This window comes from Mugil cephalus, chromosome 14 (assembly GCF_022458985.1).
Source record: "Mugil cephalus isolate CIBA_MC_2020 chromosome 14, CIBA_Mcephalus_1.1, whole genome shotgun sequence".
NCBI classification, from domain to species: Eukaryota; Metazoa; Chordata; class Actinopteri; order Mugiliformes; family Mugilidae; genus Mugil; species Mugil cephalus.
In genome coordinates this window covers 16,583,809-16,607,703 of record NC_061783.1, presented here as the reverse complement: position 1 = coordinate 16,607,703, position 23,895 = coordinate 16,583,809, and the positions used below count along the sequence as shown (strand labels likewise).

General features: G+C 39.9%; 1 protein-coding gene across 1 annotated transcript in view; it reads left to right on the top strand.

The window, feature by feature from the left end:
* Positions 1 to 23,895, top strand: part of LOC125020161 (oxysterol-binding protein-related protein 10) — a 76,635-nt gene that overhangs the window by 4,344 nt on the left and 48,396 nt on the right. Inside the window, exons 2-3 of the mRNA XM_047605455.1 lie at positions 10,827 to 11,002; positions 20,941 to 21,020. Coding sequence (XP_047461411.1) covers positions 10,827 to 11,002; positions 20,941 to 21,020 — 256 coding nt within the window. The remainder of the gene's footprint in view (positions 1 to 10,826; positions 11,003 to 20,940; positions 21,021 to 23,895) is intronic.

Here is a 23,895-nt window from a genome sequence, read left to right as displayed (position 1 = left end):
TTCAGTAAAGTGAATGGCATGAATGATGTCCCAAAGCATTGCATTCTGTTTTTATGTCACATTTTGTTATTTTTACATACAGCCGTATCTTTGACGTCCGTATGAAACAAAATGAAAATACATCCTTCCAAGTAGCATCACTGTAAATAAATCCTAAATAACATCAGAAAAAAAGCATTTATAATTAAAACCGTAAGAACCTCTAAGTCTAAAAGTCTTTCAGTTTTCATTTCACCACAGACTGTGACTTTAAACGATATAATGGAGTTTTATATGATTCCCTGAGCACAGAAAAATCTTCCAGCCACAGAGGAGCCATTAATGGACATGGAGATGTAACTGGATTTTGAGTGGAAAAAAAAAAAGATGAAAAGGTTAGAGTATGACAGTTTGTTAAAGACGGGTCAAAACGTCATGTTGTTTTAAACCCATTAGAGGAAAACGAGAAGACTCTGGACAAGCCGCCGGTCCTTGTACTCTTAATTACAGTTAATATCTGTGAGGGCCGGCGGCCTTTAAATATAGAAACGTTTGAAAGGAGGCGAGGCCGAGGGAAGGCGGTGTTGGAGTAATTACGGTCGTCAGTCAGGTTCCATCACGAACGCCGCGTTGTGTGTGTGTATGTGTGTGTGTGTTTGGCAGGCTGTGTCGTGGTGGGCAGGAGACCTGAGTGGAGCTAATTCTGCCGTTGTGTGGGTGGCCATGTGTCAGCGTGAAGTGCTGCAATGTTGTGGTGGTGCTGTACGTGTTTGTGTGGAGGCAAGGTGCTAGGTGTCACTTTATTTCTATACGTACATATGGTTCGCATGCTATGCTTGTGAGGAACTATTTTGAAGCGTCTTCAGATCTACCCTTGAAGGATATCACAGTCTGTTACAACATGTTTATTTTTGTTATTATTTTTATAGTTTCCCTAATTTTTCTGTTGTGTAATAATAGAATGTAAGTGTGGTGTGACTTAAGCATCCTTTTAGAAGTGTAACGTGACCGAAACATTTGTCTGTAATGTAAAGCTGCTTCTGTAGTTTCAACACCAAGTTCAAATTTTAGAAAACCTGGCGTAAAATAAATGTATCGTACAAAAATGTTTTCACTACGTTTATATTCTGGTCAATGCATGTTGTCCCTGAGTCTATGGGAGTTTTCTCCAGGTACTCCGGTTTCCTCCCACCGTCCAAAGACATGCTTGTTAGGTTAACTAGATTCTAAATTGGCCGTAGGTGTAAGTGTGAATGGTTGTTAGTGTCTCTGTGTTAGTCCTGCGATAGACTGGCGACTAGGGGGAACTACGCCTCTCACCCAATGACCGCGGGGACAGGCTCCAGTCTCCTGTGAACCTCCAGAGGACAAGCATGAATGAATGAAAGAGCGAATATTCTGGTTTAAGATCCCAACTTACCTGTTGCATGGACGCAAAAAAAAACAAACCCAAAAAACCCAAAAAACAAACACCCTTTTCTTCCTTACTTTATTGCCAACTCTGAATATAGACATAGGTCTTCAATAGGGGGTCCCCGGTACTGCATGGGGGGTTGCAAAATTTTTGGTTGATTAGGCATTTTTTGTTTATATAACCCCTGTCAATCTAAGCCTGCACACATTAGGCCCCGCCCCTACCGCTGCTGAGCCAATCACGAGGCTGCATATTACACGTTGACTCTGTCAGGTTCCCCGCAATTGGCCGAGACCCTATTCAGCTCCCTGGGGAAATCCACAAGCACGCTACAATATTAGCAGAAGAGAAGCTAACAGTGCAGCTCGCTCCCAACAACATCCATTCATCCATTGTCATATAAGTTGTGTACTTCTGATCAGACATCTCACTAATCATGAGATGTTTAGGTTTAGGGCAGTTGGTCACCCCACTGTTGAACATGTTTGAAATTAAAAAAATGTATTTGAATAGCTTAATATTGAATGCAAGTGGGTCCCTACTTCATCTGTCTATCACTTTGGGGGTCCTTGGCCTGGAAAACGTTGAAGACCCTTATTCTTTTGCTCCACGTCTCTCTCCCTCCTGCAAATGTTTACCCCAACATGCAAAGGAAGAATGGATTTATCCCACCCACAGAGTAATACGTCGACACAATTAATAGCTGCGAATAATCTCCTTACTCAATCTGCGAGCGTCTTTCTGACGCGGCCGCTCTGTAGTGATCGTTGCTTTTACGCTTTTATTCCAATTATGAGCAGAAACCTAGTGTCTGTGTAAATGTAGCCAGTCGACCCGGTTGCTGGGATCCATCTGTCCCAGACATAATCTTGGCACAAAGCAAATTGCTGGAGAGAATTGTAGGATTTCTGTTTGCACAACAGTTGCACAACAGAAATCAGGAAGCACGGGTGTTCGAATGCCCACGTCGAGGATCAGGGAGTGTTTCCAGAGAGTCGCGCAGGTTTTAACAACTTCTCAGTTTAGTCTAAACTTCATTGGAAGAGGAATCTGATCCAACAACACAGCAACACTTTTCATTCTTTTTTTTTTTTTGTCCAAGAAGTGAGTGTATCATACATCCTGGGGTCCCATTGGACATGTATTCCTCTGTGTTGCATTGTTTGCAATAAGTATTGTAGACACCGGCCCAAGCTGCACCGTTAATCGCAAATTGAACAATGAGGTCGTCACTGTGTAATTTACACACTGATGGGTAAATATTTCATATTCCACCTTTGTGTTCGTAATGAGGAGTTTGCCAGGGCCGCTGTTCTTGCTCTTGATTGTGGATGGTGGCTCAGCGCTCGTTTCCAGGGTGATGACGGCAGAGGAAAAAAAAAAAAAAGATTAATTTCTAAAGTCCAGAGGTAAATGAGGTCTAGAATTCCACTCATACAGCAAATGTTGCTCTGCTGATGGCTCGCCCACAGTTTGTGCAGCAGGTGTAGGTATTTATATAACATTTACATGCAGATTACAGAACACATTTATGGCCCCCTCAGTATCCTTCGCCGTCATCTCGTTGCACATTGAGCGCTGCTGCTCGTGCGGATCCTAAATCTGGGTCTTCCTATGCGGTCAGAGGGGTGGGGAGCGCATTGTGAGGGATGAATCATTCCTTTGCAGATGTGCTCGGTGGAAGGGAGCACTGCTGTGCTTCGGTGATCAAAGTAGGGTAGTGCAGCTGGGGCAGGTCTCTCTGTCGTAGAGAAGAAGAAGAAGACGACTTAATGTGTCAGCTTGGCGTTTTTATTTTTTTTTAACGCCTTGTTAGTCTTTTGCGGCAAAGGATTCAGGTCGTTTGTTGTCTTTCATATCATCTTCTCTTTTGAAAACAGGGCGAACTTACTTATTTTCTCTGAACTTTTAGTTATAACTCACTGTTCTTCTCACCAGACTGAGTTATGGCTGAAAGCTCCAGAACAGGAAAGCAGACTTTTTTAAGTTTAGGGCTCATATCTGGAGAAATCTGATCAAAGGCGAATTAACTTTTAGTGATGTTCCCTAATGTCAGTGCTCTCGTCAGGCTATATATATATATATATATATATATATATATATATATATATATCTATATGGCCATGGATGTCCTTCATGCCAATGCTCCGTCTGTCTTCAGTTGAAAGCTCAGTGTTTAAACAATATTATGTCTCTGGCATCTGAGGGAAAGATCACAGGAGTCAAACCGTTACGATGGCAACAAAGAATGTTTTATCCACAGAGTAATAAAGACATGCATACAAGTTTATATAGCTTATGTATGATGTTGGGTATTTGTATATCGCTGTATGAGTCATTTTTCAATAATCCTGTGGATGTTTGGACTAATTTATGGGCTCAAAACTTAACAGTTTGGCTCCTTTTGGCAGCGTCTACTTTTGTTTAGGTTTGTTTGTTGTGAGCAATTACACCGATGAGCCATAACATTAAAACCACTGATGGGAGAAGTGAATAACCACCTTGTGACAATTCACTGTTCTGCTGGGAAACGTTTGGAGTAGATGTTATTGACACATGTACAATCCAACTAGATCAGACCAGGTAACCCCATCCCATAACAGTGACCCTCCTTGATGGCAACAGTCATCCCCAGCAGGATGCAGCCGGACACAAAAACTGTTTAGGAACAACTGAAAAAAATATGAAAAAAAATCCCAAACTGATCAAGTATCTGTAGGATGCACTGGAACAAACCCGATCCACAGAGGCCCCTCCCCTCAACCCACAGGACCCAAAGGCCCCCCACTAACAACATCCTGTTATCAGACACCACAGGACACCCTCAGAAGACCCATGTCCATTCTCTGATGAGTCACAACTGTTTTGGAGGCACAAGTGAGACCGACACAATATTAGGAAGGTAGTAACACAGAAATGTTTCTCGGCCCAAGTGTCACTTCAGGCAGCTGTTCTGAATAAGTAAACCATAAATACCACGCAACACTAAAATATAGGCAGAGAGAAATGATATTCTCTGTTTAATTTACCTTAGAAGTTGGAGATTGAGATCACACACACACAAGCTGACAAAGTTCCAAGTCCAAAAAAACCAAGATAAAACACTGAGGCTTGTTCAGATGCTAGGTTGTTGATAATGATGTCATAGCAACGTGCTAACAGATAACGGGTTGAAATTGAACAGCACCACATGCACGACTGATTTATTGAGGCTGTCCAGACTGGTGTGGTTAGGTACAAATTTCCTACTGGGAACTACCAGTTCTGTCTTCCAGTTTCCAGTGGTATGCACCAGCAACCCACAGCAGCAGCAAAACAGCCCAAGAGGACGAGTGGCTGTTGAAGAAAGCCAAACATTTACCAAGTGTATAATATTGTCGGAAGTTGGTGGAGAGAAAACTTGCGGCAGTTGAATATCATGTAATATTGCTCCAACATATTTGTCATGACAACAAAGCACATAAGCTCTTTGACACTACACATTTTTTATTAGTGAACAGATATCAGCCACATTGCCTGCCAATAACCAGTGTGATTTACAACCTCCTTCTGCTCTGACTTCCCTCTGAGCATTTTTCGGAGCGAATTGCCAAAACGGCGTAGAGGAGATTCAGATTCCGCTGACAAGCTACTTCCTGCACCATCAGCATTAATGCCATTAGGAAATGGCTGTGCTTCTCTTGATGTGGGCAGATGTGCTTGACTAAGCTCTTTTTACAGTGTAAATATTGTTATGTCGGTGACTTATACGAGCGATAACAGCAAAAAATGGATCAATTTTCAAAAGCTCTTGTGTTGTTACAGATGTCGCGTGGCGTCTCACAGCTGTAAGAGAAGGATAGTGGATATCTAAGATCAGTCCATACAAGTCTCAAGTTTGAGAAATGGAGCTGTGGGTTTGCAGGATTATCAGCTGTAACACTGCACAGTGGCTTGTGGGAGCTTATCGCGTCTTTGGTCATGTGCTTACGCTACAAAGTCAGCTATTAGGAATGTGAGCATGCATGTAGGGGACCTGGTGACACGGTGCCACATGATATAACATGGTGCAAGGTTCAACTCCGGCACCGTTTCACTTTTGTCCATGTTTCCGTGCCACCTCCAGTTAAATGAATGAAAGGGGAGGATAGTTTATTTATACGGCTAAAACTAATCATACATCCATAAGGAATTATTTCAGACTTCCTGAGGTACTGACAGGCTGGAGTAATAATGTGGTCGTATATTTTCTGGAGTAGTTTTCACTATCTTGTGTTTGTTTGACCCATCATTAAAGTCCCCGTGAAATCTAGTTTAATGTTCAAGTGTACAGCATGTCTATATGTCACTTTTACACCAGTATCTGACCCAACAGTGAATCGTTTAAATAGATTTTCTCAACGGTGTTTGAAAGTTTGTCACTTGCTGGAAAGTGATTCTAAAAATGAATAAGACGCTGGTGACTCATCTTGACTCACAACACTTTCTCCAGAACTCTGCCAGTCTTGGATCTCGGTTTCAACATGTGTAGTCTCTCTCGAGAAACAGGAAATATGCAAATATGTCAAAATCAAATGGATCTCTGCTCTGTGAGAACTTGAAATCAACAAACCGCAATTTGTCAGTGACATCTCCAGCCTGCTTGTGAGTCAATTAAAACCATTCATCATAAACCAAGTTGGGACAAGCTTAGGAGCTATGAGGGATTCATTGTGAACTAATTCGTAGTATGCTTGGGTTTTAAGCGGTGAAACAAGTGTTGTTCACAAATCCTATTGTTGGCTTAATTTTGGCCTGCTGCAGCCTCATGCCTTCAGAGGTGCAGAGTTCACTGGGCGCACAGTCCGTGGCCTGGCAGGTCAGGTTATATCAGCTGCGCTCTGACAGGAGGGTTTGTTATCCACCAACATCCATCATGTTAAAGGCCCGCATTGTTGTTTAGCTGCAAAAGCAAGACTGCCCGGAGGGGTCAGCGGTAAAAGCCTCCATTCTGCTGACTGAACATGGGACAAGACTCCACACTGTATGTGTGCTCCACATATACGGAGGGAAAGAGAGGACTGGATACGGACTGACGCAGGCAGATTGTTCCCTGGTTGGCTGTGGTCCACATAAATCTCCAGCTCTCCTTATGGAAGGGGGCGAGACCGTGAGTGGCGATCAATTTTCAGGCAGCAGTATTCACTGCATCCTCTCCGGGGGAACCCAAGAGGGTTCATGGGAAAATGCTTTATGTGAAGGATGAAGCACGGTAATAGAGTTGAAGGCTGAAGTCCCTCATGATGTAATCTTCTCCATAAAGGAATTCATCCATTATAAACTGATCATATGTCCGGCGTTACAGCGGGTTAGGGTTGGTGATTGTGATTACAACTAGCTCAGAAGACTGTCTTGGTCCGATATTAATCTTATTTTAATATCTTTAAAAATGGAAATCAGTCATTTTATGGAGTCTGGCCTGTGTCCCGTTCTCTTGCCTCCAACCTTAGACTATTACTTATGTTGGGTTCAGTTCTTTTAAGTTAATAAACAGACGCAAACATCATTAAATTAAACCAGAATAGATCCGGGGCCAGAGTTGCGATTCATTAAAAGAAGTTCTTTGCATTCATCTACCACTGTCATGCATTTATGTTCAGCCAGTTAGAAATGAGACCAGCTATGCTCAAAATTCGACTTTCTGGATGCGGCCATTGTTCCAGTTTACATGCAACGGAGAAAATCGAATAACTGATGGGAACATGACCTCTTCCTCATATGTCATATAATGAACAAGTGTTGTTCATGCTGCAGACCGGCATTTCAAGCAACGACCAGATGGATAATAGCACAGCCTTTTTTAATCTCGTACGTAATGTGTGCGCTACTTATGGTGCAGATCGGATGCTAAGATGGTTCTTCTACCATCTTTGTTTACCTTCTTCTTCTGCAACCGGCTTTCATGGATGTTTTTTTTTTCCAGGTTCATACACCAGTGCAGCGGTTGTGGAACATGCGCACACAAGTTGTCCCGTTAAAGTCCAATTAAGGCGTATACATGCCGGACAAAATTGATTTCCAGTCGCATTATCTGGGTGAAATTTTTAGTTTGAGTAATGTGTTTATGCACTCAGTTGTCCAGTTAAAGGGACTAAGGCAATAATTTTCCTTTTTTTCACATGCATGTAAACATACTGACTGACAAAACTGTAGATTGGACACATTAGTCTGATTCCTGATCTGCTTAATAAAGTCAAACTCACATATTGATCTGTGATGACAGATTTGTGTGTTTGTACATTTGCTGGCAACAGAATTTATACTGTAGTGTAATGAGAAATTAAAACTGTAGCAATTTAAAGCTGTGATTTTGTGTTCAGGAAATTTATGAAATTGAACAAAATGGAAAAAGTAACCAAAAATTTACTTGGATTTATTGGATCTGAATTCATTAGTTGATTCATTATTTTGCCTATTGACAGCCATTGATATGTATATAGCTGCTCACTTTTAAAGGTATGCTGCTTTTCATGCAGAAAGGAATTTTCATCTGGACTTGAGGAAACCTTCATGGTAACATTTTCACCGATAAGAAAGATCTTAAAGGCCATAACTTTCAAGGGATTTTACAAGAGGGAAGAAACAGCTTGACAATAAAAGACTCTTATGATGTTGGGGATGGCTAAAAGTGAGTTAGCTAATGGAACTGATTCTGAAACAATGTTTTTTTAGCACGGTAGTGGAAAAAAAATGTATTTACTTCACATATATTGATCCTGCCTTTTGAATGTGTGCATTCAGATTTGTGTGATATTTTATCTTTTGACATAAAATGAATCTGCAATAATTAAAAAATTATATTAAATCTAATGTTTTATACTGAAAAAATACTCGAGGTCCTCTCCTCGAGTAGTTTGTGCTGTGATGGAATTTGGACCATTCTCTGACATTTAATCAGTGAGTTAAGAGTGTATCCTGCAGATAAACTGATAAAAAGCCATAAATGTGTAGGAGAATAGTTTCTTTTCTGGTGTGCAGTGAACTCTCACAATACCTGTGAGATCTAGTGTACAGGTGACACCTTGAGATCCCTTTAATCGCCACATAAGGCCATGGTGTGGTGTTAGAGACTGGCTCCAGCTGCTTGCGGATCAATGCTTCTGTGACTGTGAATGGAAACACTGTTAACGTGAAAGAAAAGCGAGCAACACTGGGCAGTTAAACCAGGAGAAAAGACAAAGACGACTGCTGTTACCTCAGGCCACAGGGCACAAACACGGAAAGGTCATCCAGAGCTGCTCTCCTCAGCGTTGAACTGTGGAACCAGAACAAAGCGCTGAGCGGAGCAGACAGGCCGGCTTCTTGAATGTCATACACAATCCTCTCATGCCTCGGCAGAATGAAATGTGTCTGCCCCGGTGTGTCTTAGGTTATGCGCCTGACTGGCTTTGAATCTTTCAGTCGGCGATGAACGAGGCAGAGATTCAATTATGCACTGATTGAATGTGATTCATTAATCACAAAGGGGGAAATGTGCGGTTTAATTTCCACGCCTCGGGCGGTGAGTCCTGCTCGAGATGACCGCACTAATCACCACCTTGAGTAATTTGGAAGCGAGCTCGCTGCCTTGATTGTGCTGAGAGCGTGGGTTCAGGTACACGCTCGGCTGTTTTGAACGAGTCTGGTGGTAAATAATACCCTGAACATGCCGTTGCACGGGAGGTGAGATATTTGACGGCGTTGTGTGTTTTTATGGCGGCTCTCTTTGGCCTCATCTCACACCCATTCATAGTCCTCATCTGAAGATTGTGCAACAGGAATGTAAAAAAAAAAAAAAAAAAAAACCTTTGCCAGTAAACAAGATAATGAGAGCATAAAACAAAATGATGATGATACCATGGTCCGTGTATGTTTCGGTCATTTGATTTTCTGTTCTTACGAGGACCTTAAAAAACAAAAAAAATCATATTTGATATTCATTTTAAAACAAAAAATGAAATTCAAGAGAATGACTTAGCAGAACTTTCAGAACCGCTCGCTTTTATTTTTCCATTAAATAAATAAATAAATAAAATCGTTAGACAGAAACAAAAAAGCGCCCATTTTTCGACCGGAAGTTGTCGTTTTCAAAGTAAAAGCCCGTTTGAGGACGGCGCTGTGTAACAGAAGTTGATGATAATCAGTACATTATTTTTCGAGACAATGAAGGAGTGTGTCTCAGGGAAGACGACATGACTGCAGAAAAACTAAGCCGCATATTTCAGGTAAAAACTAAAAAGAACTACATATAATCAGGGAATAGTTAGCTAGCTAACATTACTCTGATATGCGTGCAGAGGTTTCTGCAGATGACAAGGCTTGTTTTTCCATCAGAGTGAGGTTGCGAAGACATTTTAGCCTGAGCTAGCTAGGGAAATCACAGATGCAAGTCATATGTTCGGGCGCTCTCGGCATGAACAAAGTACCGTTCTCATACGTGCTCTTACTTTGAAAACGTCCGGTTGCAAAATATGAAAAAACGGATGCTGTTTTTGTTTGTCTTCTAACAACTTTATTTTTTATTTTTAGAAACAGAAAATGAGAATAGGGTGGGTTTTAAAGTTTTGTTCATCCCCTTTCGACCCTGATAAAGAAAATCAACAACAATCTATGGCCAAAATCCAACATTAAAAGAAAAAATAAAACCCTAAATGTATCATGACATAATTGAGTTCTCACACAAAGGGTACACTTTGACCAAATAATAAGCCATAGGTTATTTTTGCCTACCCTATGCAAAACATTAGACAGTATGCATCAGCAGTACATAAGAATGAAAACTAAAGAAAAAAGAAAGAACCTGAAAAAAAGAAAATGGCTTCTGATTTACATTCACACTGCTGCATATTTTCATACTCCTTTATTTTATTTTTTTTACTTTTTAAGATTTTTTCTCAAAGTCACCAGTGAGCTACACAATTTCACTTTGTCATCTAGAGCACTCCTAGAATAGGAGCACATCTATAATTAACATTGGTTCTCACTTTGCGTGTTTCAAAAATACACAACCCTCTTGAATTATAATTTCCTTCTCTTAATTTGAATTGTCGTTGTAAACCCTCCAGAAGACTATTGTTCCTAATTCTATAAAAAATAATATCTGAGACTTTTAAGACACATTACCCTATGAATAATGGATTGGTAGATTCATGTTAAAAAGCTGTATTTATTAGCTTTTTTTCCTGACTTTTGATTATTGGATCTATATTTGTTTTATACACGTTTCCCTAGACCTCAACAGAAAATGACATATGTGGCATCATGAGTGAGAAATATAACATTTTTTGTTTAACAGATTTCTTATTTTATAAATAATAGCAACATATGCAGATATGGAGCTTCCAACACAGTTCGTTATCAATAATCACTCCCAGTTAAGGTTTCTTAACTTCCTTCTCTCGTCCTCTCTGTCTGTCTGTCTTTGTCCTCCCGTCAGGTACTTTGTGTTGGATCCAGAGCTGGGACAGCTGCAGTACTTCGTCAACGAGCAGGGGAAGAGCCAGAAGCCCCGTGGGTCCCTGCCTCTGATCGGTGCCTCAGTAACCACGAGTGACGAGGCCCCACACATGTTCATTGTGAACTCTGTTAATGGAGAGCTGTACAAACTCAGAGGTATGACCTCACGCTTGCCTCAGGCTGCACAAATACGATGAAGGACAAACACTAAGAGGAGTGGATTTGTGTGTGTGTGTTTTAGGCTTGATACACTTGGAGTGGAGTGTACGTACAGAGGTGGTGTGATGGAAATGTAAATTAAAGCTGCAGGGCTTTTACCTTAAAGCTGCTCTATAACGGATATTTTTATATTTACAGTAGATGAAATACGATGGAAGCAGAAAAAAATAAAATGCTTAAAGGAGCATTTTTTTCCAGGTCATTGTCTTTGCTTTATGGCGTCTAACTCTACTGTTTTAATTCACACTCATGTTGATCTGAAACACACAGCTGTCTTTAGTAAACACAAAAAAAATCCTTAATGGTCCATCTGGGTAGTGACACAGTTAGTGAGTAGCTGGTGAAATTTCCCCTCAGTCGTAGGTGGAGCCAAAACCAGAGCTAAAAGAGGGAAAAACAGGCCTCCATATGAACAAAAACAATGACCTGTTCATTTTAGATGGTGATGATTTAGCAGTTTACAGATCAAGGAGATGCCCTGAAGTAGCCACGGATTAAATTTTGTTTACATATTTGCTCTTGGTTCCTGTGTTCAAAGTTTGTTCCATAATGACCTGATGAAACCTTTTAGAAATACTTTTGTTCCCAAGGACTCATTTATTTCCACTTCTCACTGTTTGACTAAATCAACAGTTTTAATTATTTAAGTAAGTAATTATCGCACTTTTCCAACCTCCACTTATGGTAATTAACTAAAATGGTTGCGAACGTGCAGATAAAATGAGACATTTGAAGCTGAAAAACCTACGGGTTGTAATGGAAATCTGTTTTTAAAGAACTTTGTTTTGTTATGGTTCAACTTCAAGTGTATCCTAAATCTTAAACTGTCAAAAAGCTATGAGTGTATTTTTAGTGCACTTTGTTGTTGACCCTGTAAACATACAGTAAATAAAGGCGATGTAGAAATGTCTTGATAATCTTCAAGAAAAGTACTGCTTATATTAAAAACAATCTATGTAGCTACTGTACACAGAACGTTACTGTAGTTTAAAGCTAAAACAATGTGCAGTAATGAATAAAAATCGACCAATAGTAAATAATTATATATAGAAAATAAATAAAATTTCGAATTTAAACGCACAAAAAAATATACTAGTAAAAATAAAAATAGGTTAAACATATAAATACATAAAAAATCAAGAAATACACAAGATTTGCATATGTGCAAGAAATAAAAATGCATATACACTATATACACGGAAAGTTCTTGCTCTGCCAAGGCTTTATGCTTATTATTCAAGTTTTTTGAACATTATATAACAACCACAATGGTATATACATGAGTAGCTAGTATAATTTTGAGGTCAGAGTATGCGGAAACCTGAAACCTGGGAAGGGAAAAATCTCCTTAAGATGCGACGCTGCGCCAAGAGCCTGTAACCGACCACCGGGCTGAGGGCCTTCGCTTTGAGTGACCTGTATTCAATGAAGCGAGAGAGACTCCTTTATATTGTTGCTCCACTTGATCCGCTGGAATGTCCCCTTACGCTGTCGAGGGGGAGGCTATCGGAATAACTTGGCCTATATTCCCTGAATAACTCAGTGATACAGTGAACTGAGCTAAGAGGAAACAATTATGCCTCAGAGAAGAAGAAAAAGAAGAAGAAGAAGAAGAAGAAGAAGAAAGGCTGTGCAGCTTGCCGGAAGAGGTACTTCCATTTTCAAGAATCATTAAGAAACTCATTGAGAGAGAAAAGATATTGTTTCAGACGGGTGCAGAGGTCCTTAAATATTTGGATGAGCAACATTTGTACTCAAAAACTTCAATTTGCACAAACAGCGGGGAACAAACTGGCTCCCACGCGCTCCCTCTGATTAAAATTGGCCAATATGCTCAGATGTGGTATCTAGTATCAGTTGCCATGGGAACCCCCACCTTGAGGGAGGGAACGGGGGGGGGGGAACTTTCAAGTGTCAGGTGGAGGTCATTTTTCAGTTTTTCCGGCTCCTGCTTCTAAGCTGCACATAATCTCACCAATGGTCTTAGTCCAAAGTTTTAAATGTCACCTTTATTCTCAGGCCGATAACTTTTCACAAGAAAAGCTTTGAACGGGTTTCCTACCCAGTAGACACTGGATACACAGAATCTGTAGCTTTTCATGTGTCCGTGAACTTGTGACATGTAAAGTAACCCGATCGGGTTTATTTCTCACCCCACAGGGCTTCATTGTCAGATATATAAGGAGACTTTTTTCCCCTCTTGCCCAAAGGTGAAGAGCAGCTTGAATTTAATCACGCCCGAATGCTCAGATGGAAAATTAAGCTATTTATCATACGAAGCCTTTATGAGACAGTGTGCCAATGATCGGGTCGACTTGTTTTCAGCGGGATGTGAACCGGCTCATTAGGATGTCTAGCACAGTCTGATTAATTAAGGCACAACATTTTCATCTGTCATCAAGATTTATTGTCTGTATGGCTTCCTGTGATGGCCCCCGTTAGCTGTGGACTTTTGTGGCTTTTGAGATTATTCAGAGTATATTTGCCCGAGTAGTAAACTGGGGTCCATCGATTGCTTGCACAGTATGTGAGCAGATACGACAACCTCTGAGGCTGAGAAATAAAGTGCCAAAATCCAAAAGCTGCAGTTCTTCTAATGACCACTTGAGGCTCTCTCCAAAGACAAGTCAATCCCAATAGATAACCATTTAAAACACCCGGCTTTACTGCTGAAATAAACTTGTTTATAGCCTGAAACAAAAACTGCTTTGGTCTCTTTTGCAAATTTCCCCATTTATGCCCATTTGTTTAAATTATATCAAGCTTTAAATTCATCCGTGATCTCAAGTGGCATCGCTCTGACGCTGTAGGTGTCCTCACTTTGCTAGAATCACCCACAGGCCTCCAGTTCCACTCACTCGTCTTTGCCAGTTTTTTAATTAGCCAGAATTTGGATGGAGTGTGTTGCCTACACACATCGTTTAGAATTTCAACTACAGAATATTTTAACCAAACGTGAGGGAAGTGTTTCATCAGTTTTGTATTTTGGATAAATAGCTCAAAATGAACAATTAGCTTGGATTAGCGCTGACAGCTAACTCTCCTGACTGGTCTTAAAGGTGAAAACAATCAGCCTATCCACGCCTCTAAGCTTTACAGGTATATTTGCCTATTTTTATACTTGAAAAAAAATAAACACAAGTTCAAAGTGGTCTTTTATGGGTGATTGTAAAACTAAAGCTAATCTGTTGCTAGCTCTGGATAAACCACAGCGCTATAATAGTCAATAAGGTATTTTCTCAAATGTTAGCAAGTATTTGCTTAATTTTTAGGTAAAATAAACACATCTATTTTAGGTTTAAAGTCCTGAGACCTTGTGTCCTCATATGGGGACATTAAGTTTTAGGTTTTATTGCAGCTTATTCTGCTTCATTTAAACCCGTTGTCCTCGTTAGTGGACACTTTAGTCTGCCATCTAGTTGTAGCAAATGGACAATACACTAGTCAGTGAGAACATGATGTTTCTAGTTTGATACGACCCGCAAATTTAACAAATTTTATCAATAGCAACGAGCTACAACGTCGCTAATTAGCAAGTACTCATTTGAGGGCATTGGGACTTCATTGTTTGCAATTATGGTTTTACTCAGTCACGTTCAGGTATTAAAATAAGAAGTTATATATTTTGTCACACATTGGTTTACTTTATTATAATGTAAATGATGAAATAATCCCAGTGTCCACATATGAGGACATTTTGTTTTTTCAAAAACTACTACTACTACTTCTTGTTGAAAGATGCTGCTTAGTTTTTATACTTCATAGGTCCTACTGATCCCAAATACCTTGGATAAATTACAAATGCATACCAAACAAAAGGTCTCAGGAGATTAAGGTTGGCCCTACATTACATCTTTTGTAGATTTTTAGAAGATGTAATGTTAGCTATAAAAACAGCTAATTTGGAGATGATTTTCCATTGTCTGCACCTTTATAATTAATTGTTCCAAACTGTACAAGGACACAGAAAAGTGGTACATTTTGGAAAGGAAGGGATGGCCTCATCATTGACACGTTATTGCAGACTGACGCTTAACCAGCTGCCCACGCTGTGAAGATCCTGTGGCGAAAAAGTCTTTTGTAGACTTCCATAAACACCGATGGGAGCCATGTGCGTCCCCGGTCTGTGCTCTGAGCCTTGATCTGCCAGTGCTTGAAACTGTGGGAAACCAGGCATTGGCCTTAACATCTGTTTTTACTATTATTCTGCTTAAATATGACATTCAAGTCAATATGACATTTTGCACGAAAAGGGCGCAAAGTGCACCAATAGGACGAGGAGACATATTGAAAGCTATTTAAAATGGCAGCCTATAATTTAGGGGAACTTCTTTACTTAACGAATCATGGTTTAAATGTCAGTGTGCTGTTTTGATGGAAAACGGCTGGTTACTGTAATTGCACAGCAGCTCCTCTGCGTTTTCTAGTCCCTGTCAGCATGTCCATTTTCTCTCAGTGTCCTACTCATATTATGTCCCTGCACTGCTTCAAAGCTAATCACTGGTCCGAGCATTAATCCTCAGACTTACTGTTATTATAACCAATAACATCTCTCTCAGTGTTAATTAGAGTGGGTGTAATTAGATGATGTGGGCGGCGCTGTGATTGACTGGGATGGAGGTTTCTCTTCTCGCACGCTCGATGTAATTCAGACATCTGGGATGGATATTGACATTTAAATAAGACGTGGAGACACGGATGGCTGTCTATTGTTTCTCATTTTTAAACGGGCACACGGGCCAGCTTCTCATTTCGTTGTTAGTCTCCTCAGTTTCCAGCGTGAAAACCTCGAGCATAACCAAATTAATGGAGCTGTCCGCGTGTCACCTCCAAGTCTGCAGCTGCTGTGACACAAAAGCATTTTTTTTTAAAAAAATGTTCAGCCTTTTCTCCCTGAATGAGAGCAGCATGATGCGCTCTTACCTAAGTAGTATGTATATGGCTTGGATCACCATATGAACAGGTGCACATTAGCATAGCCACGCGCGGAGGCTGCTCCTCTCAATACAGACAACTAATTATCTTTAATCACAGGGAAAAATATCAGATTTAGACGCTTGCTCACTCTCTGGGTTAAGTGGTCCCTTTAGACCGACTGATTTCTGTGGATGACGACAGCAAGAACCGAGCCGGAAGCTTATTGCTCAAAAATCTTTTGCAGAAACGCGGCTCGGTACAGGTGTTTCTGTATGAATGTCGCGTTCTCCTTGCAGAGGCGAGAAACCGCTCCCAGTGGGAGAGCGCCGCACGCCTCGAATGCCGCACTTGTACGAACGTCTGATTCCCGCCGAGTTTCCTCTTCACTTCAAAAGAGGCTCTTTGTAGATGTTCTCATGACTGTGGCAGATGTCAGCGGCTCAAGTGACTGACAAGTGCAAATTGAATCCTTCCTACAGTGAAGTAACCTCTGTCGACACGTTAAAGAAACACTTAACTTCTATCATGACAAAAAAAAATGAAAAAGACTTCTAAGTTTTGTTTTGGTGAGGATGCAGTTCTTTATTTAGATCTTGTTGTTTCCAGTCATGAAATCTTTTGTGCAGTCTCTTGCATTAATGCTGTTGCGTATTGGTGGGAATCACTGGAGGCCCCACAATATGATGTAATCTAAATAAGCGGTCTTCAACTTTTTTCACACATGTGCAAGAGTCGGGTGGTGACTGACCGATAACGTCTTCTGCCTCCATTTATCCCTTTGCTAAAATGTGATGGATTCATGTTAATGTGTATTTAAAGAAATTCTAATTTGTGGGGGGAAATTAAGATAATCTACATACTTAAATCACTGTCTGATGTTATTATAACCGGTTTAAAAATACTGCAATAAAACGCTGTAAATTGCAATTTACTATTTCTCAAAGCCAAATTATGGCCCAAAGGAAAAATTACTGTGCTGCTGTGCTCAACCATACCAGTTACAAAAACCCTCGACCACACGAAGTTGGTGTTATTGTCTTTGCTCTCTCTGAATGGGGATGTTTTGTAAATTGTGTCCAGCGCTGATGGGGTTTTTTGGGGGGTTTTTTGGGTTAGCATTAGTCTTTCCATCTCTATGGTTCATGGAGTGATATTCCCAGGTTCTTTGCAAATCATATGACATTTGAATAGCTTCCTTGTTATGTGAAGTGAATAAAAACTAACCACCACCAGCCTCTATACAATGAGGCGACTCATCTTTTCGGATGCTTAACACAGTTGTGACTGTTTTGTTCATCTGTTTTGGAAAGTCTAGAAAATTGCCAGATGCTGCTTTTCCCCTTATTCTGATTTCCGATGCCGTTTCCGGTTTTGACAAACACGTCTTTTAAACGCACCGAGACCTTTTCTCTTCTTTCATTTCCTCCCCAGTGCGTTGAACGAGTGCTAAATGTTACTTCATCTTTTCACATGACTCTGAGTTTCTTAAAAGAATGAAAAACAAACGTCACTTATGCCCCTGTAGTACCTTTTTTTTTGCGTCTTTTATTTTAGTTTCAAAGCGTGTGAGCTGCTTCTGTCAAGATTTCGAGCTGTGAGGGATGGTCAGTTTCTGGCTCATTGAACACAAAACGCCCAGAGAGTCAAATATAGTTGCTTAGATGTGAAAGAAGCCCGAAGTTTGTGGCGGACCCGAAGCAGCGTTTAAGCTCTGATCTGTAAATAAGTCTTGTGGGCCTAATGTGCCCACTCATGTGAGCGTCTGTGAAGCCTTTAGGTGTCCCACTCCTGTTTTTTTTATGCTTCGTGAAGGTGCTCCCAAGTGCTGCAAAGAGGTCCCTGCGGAGGCTTTTGGTGAAGCTTGCATCTGCACAGACTTTACAGCCGAACTTTAAAGCTGTCTTCGGTGGATGTGTGTGTGAACAGTGAAAATACATCTAGAGATGTACAAAAATGAACAGAGAGTTTTACAGGAACACTGCACAAGGCAACTCAGTCTTCATGACGTCCTCGGAATAGCTGCAAGATAATGTTACAATATTACTGCGAAACCTTGTTGTTAAGGTTTATGAATCACCGAGACAGCAGCTGATAAATTTGCTGTATCTGCTGAATCTGATGTTTTGTAAATGAATCGTGTTAAATGTGTTTTTTGAGGAGAGGCCAGCTCAGAGAGGCATTTGGAACAAGGCCTTGGACAAACATCGTTACTGATTACAGCAAAATAATAAAAATAATAAAATATAAAAATAAAAAAAAATAAAAAAATCAAGCCCACCCTTACAGGGGGTTTATGCTTCTGCGTCAGTTTGATGCTGTAGCTATGGCGACAACAGAGAACACAGACTTTGACACCAAGTAGATTGGTCCACTTGGTAATAGCTTTAGTATTTCAATCTGCTTCTCTATCGCTGCAAACTTACAAATGATTGTTTCAGATCTATAAAGATAGAACAGATTTAGGAAAGGTTAAATGAGGAGCAGTGCTGACTAGTGTTTGAGTAGTATTTTTGCAGAGCGAGTATAAATGGCTCGCACCAGCGTAGGCTACGTGCATAGGTTACGGCGTCTAGTCCCGAGTATTAAATGAGCCTTAACGCCGTAGCCTGACGTGCACCTCCTCAAAAATGTAACTTTGTGGTGTGGTGACGCACACTGCAAGAGCTGTGATTGGTCCGCTCGGAAGTAGCATGTTTCCTTTTTAGTATTTCCGGCTGCTTCTCCATCTCTGCAGTTTACAAATTGATTGTTTTGAAAGCGAAGCAGGAAGTACAAACAGTACTTTAAATGAGCCTTTATCCTCACGTTTACCCGTCACACACATTCCCTTTTGTTACGGCCTGACATCGATCTTTAAAGGATACACAGTCTCTTTCTTTACGTGAAAACTGAAAGTGAAAAGAAGAGAACAAAGAAATCAGACAGAAATATTTCAAAACTCTTTTCTTCCGTACGTACCCGCGCTGGAGTTGACCTACAGCCTAAACTTTACTTTGTAGTCCCATCAAAGACATTGTCCTCTAATATCTAGTCAGTGAAATGGGATCGGAAGGATATTATTTTCCAGCCTGACCTTTAAGGGGTCAGCACAAACAGACAGTCAGCGTCTTCTTTAGCTGCAGGGCTCGCTGTGTTAGTCAGCGAGTCTGGGCTTCGGTTAGCTGTTTGTGTCCAAGATAAGCAGAGAAGTGGATCATCTGTGTGCCGAGGGGAGGGTGGCGGGGGGGAGAAAACACAGGCATGCAGAGTATCAAGCTGCTTCCTGCGCTGCTCACAAATTGACCGGACGAATTGCCCGTGTTTCTCGAATACTGAATGTTCAATTTGGCGTGGAGGAGAAAATGGAGAGGTTTACATGTGACACCAGCCCAGAGGACATTGTTCAGAAAGTAATGGGGGTCAGATATATTCAGGGAGGCGGATGGCAACTTGAGTAATCATTTTCCGGCAAATGGGATCAATGGCATCCAGCAGGTTGTTCTGTCTGATGTATCTCTTATCACCCTCTGTCCACAGCTGAACACATGTCTTTGTATCACAGCTTAAAGGAGACACTTGCTCTGGATCACTGATTACTTTACGAAGGAATGATTTGAACTTTAGGGGAATTTGTTTTTCCAAGAGTCCAGGCTGATAGATTAACTGATGGATTAAACAAATAAAATCTGTAAATTATGGAGCTGTCAGGTGAGGTGCCGATTCTCAATTTTTGACACTTGGTCTTTAAACCAAGACTAACTAGCTTTCATTATTTATATTAATATTCAGTTGTTTTCTGCATATTTCAGAGTTTTTCCTCTGCCTTAATGTCAGTTTCTGTCTTTTGAGACAAAGGAAGTTTTGGGTTAAACTTTTTTGAAAGCATCAAAGGGCTGTTCCCTAGAAAACAAAAGAAAACCACACCGTAAATGGAGTAAATAACCTTCCTCAGACGCTGTATATTGATGTGTATGCCCCATGTTTGGACTGAAAACACCTTCCATTGTGTTGGTATAGACTGGGTTAACCAGATATCATCATGTTGATGCTTGAACTATTTGTGTGTCCCACAGACTAACAGAAAAAAAGAGTAATCAGAAACTCTTAAGGAAGTATCCAATTTGGGGGGAAAAAGGGGTTACCGGTTATGAAATCAGTATTTTTTTTTTTTTTTTGGAGAGATGGTTTGACGCTTAAAATTGAAACCAACTATTTTCTAACATTCAACAAACCTAAACTTGAGTGAAATAATCTTGTAGTTGAACCCATGATCCCACCATTGGTGCCATCCTCTGTTAGGAAAGTCTTAGCAGATCCCGGAAGTAATAATAAAGTTTATAATCATTATCTTCATTCTGAAAATGACACCTTTTTCGTTAATTTGTCTAATGTATGTTTTCTCCCCACTGCCACAAACCAAACTCTTGATACGAAAAAGATTGAATTCATTCTTTATATATTTACGTTATTGGTAAAACTGAATAAACTCTGCTCCAACAATTAAATATCAAAAATATTTTTTTTTTTTGTTGACCAAAATCTATTAAGCGCCTAAAAGAACTTGAGCTTGAAAGAAATTACGGCAGTAATTTGTCTTTTGTTCTTTTAACCTTTGTTGTAGTTTTATAAATTCATCTGAAAGGGCAGTTTTACTTAAATAATCACTTGACAATTACATAGTTTATTGAATCTTCTTGCATCATCTCCACCTTGGGATTACTGGCGTCGTGTTCCTCCAGCTGCTGTTTACAAATCTGGATGAACCACAATAATTTAAAAGTTAATCTGCGGCAATGGAAGTCGCAGTACGATAAAATGAATGAATGGCAGCCCACTGGGGGATGAGCAGGCTTTAAGGCAGATGACTTTCTCGTAACTGCATATTGACTCGACTGTGTGAACTCACGAAAGGATTCATAAGTGATTCTCGATGTCACGAGTGAGTTACTCATTTTTTTGTCTCGCATGTGTGTTTTCAGCCTCCGACGCCAAGGAGCAGCAGTTTTGGATCAGTCAGCTCCAAGCATGTGCCAGACGTCACTCAGACAGCAGTGCCAAGGTAAAACCCCACACAGCGACGGAGTTGTAAACCTGACCCTGGTCCAAGCTCTTGGCACTTGTTCCTCCAGGAAGAGACGTGAGCGGAAAGCCTTGACACTTTCCCCAGAGATTCCTGTTCCCTTGTGTGTCTGTTTATAGAGGAGATAGTTTCCATTTCTATACACTCAGATTAGATTTGTGAGCTATTCTTTTCACAAGAGCTGGTCGTCCATCAGGTGAAACGCCTGCGTGCAGTAACAAAAGGAAGTCTTGTATTTATTTCGGTTTTTCCTTTAGTTTGTTGACTTTAAGTGAGTGTGAAGATGGCAGATATCCTCCAGACAATTTTTCATCCGTGTTTATATGTGGCTTAAGCTCCTTTGAGTCTTATTTAACAGCCCCTGCAGACTTTTAAAGTGTGCTTAAAGTGTTTCAAGTTATTTTTCTTTCAGTAAATCTGACTACCCCCTTGTTCTCATCTTGCTAATATGACCTGATTTCTAAATAAAGTTCTGTTTTGCACCAGAAAAAATTAAAAAATGATATAAACAAAGTATTTATAATTATTGTGTGCGGATAATTTCTTCCCAAATCCTTAGACCCAGTAACTTCCAGGTGTAAATGCTGCGCAGCTAGCTGACCCAACTGTCATTGCTAATTTTAGCAGCTAGCTAATAACTTTAGAAGTATAAAATACGGTTAACGTATTTAAACTATGCTAATGATAATACCGTTCAAAGGTAGATGTTAAAACATACATTTTAAAGCAACTATATTTATTAGATTAACGAGGGTTATGCTAATAACGTTGAACTCAGTGACGTCAGCTAGCTACTTTAGCGTAATAGGATATTTACCTCTCTTGTACTACAGAGCCTTTTCTGTCCATTTATTTTAATTGCTTTATCCATAGATTCATTTATGAAGAAAACAAACCAAACTAATCTCTGTTTTGTGTCGTTTAGCCGCTGAAATATTTATGCTATTTAGCTTGTGACACAAGCATAACTGAGTAATTTAGTGACTTTAGTTACAGTTCAGTGCCACACTGTTTGTTTTGTACCATTAAAGTCTTAACTAGCTAGTACATTTGAGTTTTTATCTTACAACCTGAATTATGGCTAATAAATAGTAACTAGCTTAGCTTTTCAGACTTAAGGAGAGTCTTAAATGTAGTGATAGATTAAAAGATAACAGCACACTGCAGATTTAATTTTTTTTCTTGTATATCAAAATTATATTTTAGATATATTTCTGTTTGTGGTTGTTTATTCAGATGATTTTTAAGGCATTTAAAAAAAAAAAATCTGAGATACATTATAGTATAGGCAAGTAGTAAATTCATGTGAGACTTCTGCAGAATCTCAGATCTCAGCAGAAAGCCGGTGCTTTATTGGCTATTGTATAATGGATACACTAATTAGTTGGTATTTTGGGAAACATTTGTGAACTTTTATGATGATGAAACCCAATGAAACAGATGGCAAGTAAGTAATATCACCACTGTGTCAGGTTTTTAATCTCAACACTCCGAAGTATGCATCATCATCTGCTTTCATGTTTTATTCAGAGGTTTCTTTCATTTCCTGACTCTCTTTCACTCTCTCTCCCCATGAACCCATATAGGAATGAGCAAATCGACAGTCATAGGCCTCAATGAATGTCATCCCAAGAAATGCCACGTCTCCGCAGACAAGTTCCTTAATGTTTCCAGATTAATTGTGCGCTTCTGACTTTTTAACTATTAGCACTACCCGGAGAAAAGGTAATATGTTTCAACAAGAGAAAATTAGGGGAATAAAACTCCAAAATAAACACATATAGAATGTTAAATGTCCATTAAGTGCAAATATATATACTCAAAAGACAAACAATTAAAATGGGATGGATTTAAATACCTTAAATAAAGGGTGTAATGTAAAAAATTCAGTTCTGACACTCTTTGGACGGCTTAGCTTCCATGTGCCATGTGAACTTGTCTTGCTTGTCTAATTCGAGAATATTTCAGACACTTCCATTGACATGAGACTCGGTGACTTAGAGAAATATGACACAGCCTGCTGCTTTAATTCAGCTTGCATGTGCAGCTCCAGTAAAAGTCCCTGGTGTATTCTTCATATCTCTGCGGGTTCTTTCCTGACAGATTACTCCATTGGACAAAGTATGACTACCTGTATCCACAACCAGTCATTTATATATATATATATATATTTAAATAGTTGGATTAATATGTGTGCATGTGCAATTTGCTTTTAGTTTAGATTGGGCTTCTAGGGATTAGTTAGTATCCTGTATGTGTGTGTGTGTGTGTGTGCTGACTGTATCTCTGCAGGATGTATCCCCAGTTGCCTGATCCAGTGGAGAATGAGGCTTGTTATAGAGCTCCTTCTGGAGCTCCACTGCCTCTGCATGAATAATAGAAATAATCCAGACTTAACTATTTCTCTTGCAAACTTTTCGTATTAAAGTTTGTTCAGAAGGTTTCTGCTGTAAAGACAGGTAAAGGTTTTTGTAGTATAGTTTTGAGCTAGCTGATGCTGTTTGATGCATGATTGTGATGTGATGTCTTATTGAAGCAGGACCAAGTTTGGATTCGAGAGCACATGCCATTTCATTGACTTTTGTACTTTAAATCCTGATTCTGTTACACTAGATTGCATTCAGTCAATAGCTTGAATTTATTCTATTTTCATACCCTCTATAGACTCCTTCATGGCCTTCGTCATACTGACGTCACAATGTTAGCTGGAGGCAGAACAGAGAGAAGCTTGAGGCAAACACTGTCACTTTCAACCATGAAAATGTCATCTTGCTGTATTTTTGGCTGCCAAAACTGAAAAAATCAAAAACACTAACTTAAAGTTTTATCACATCGCAGCATCTGCCTGTCGTAG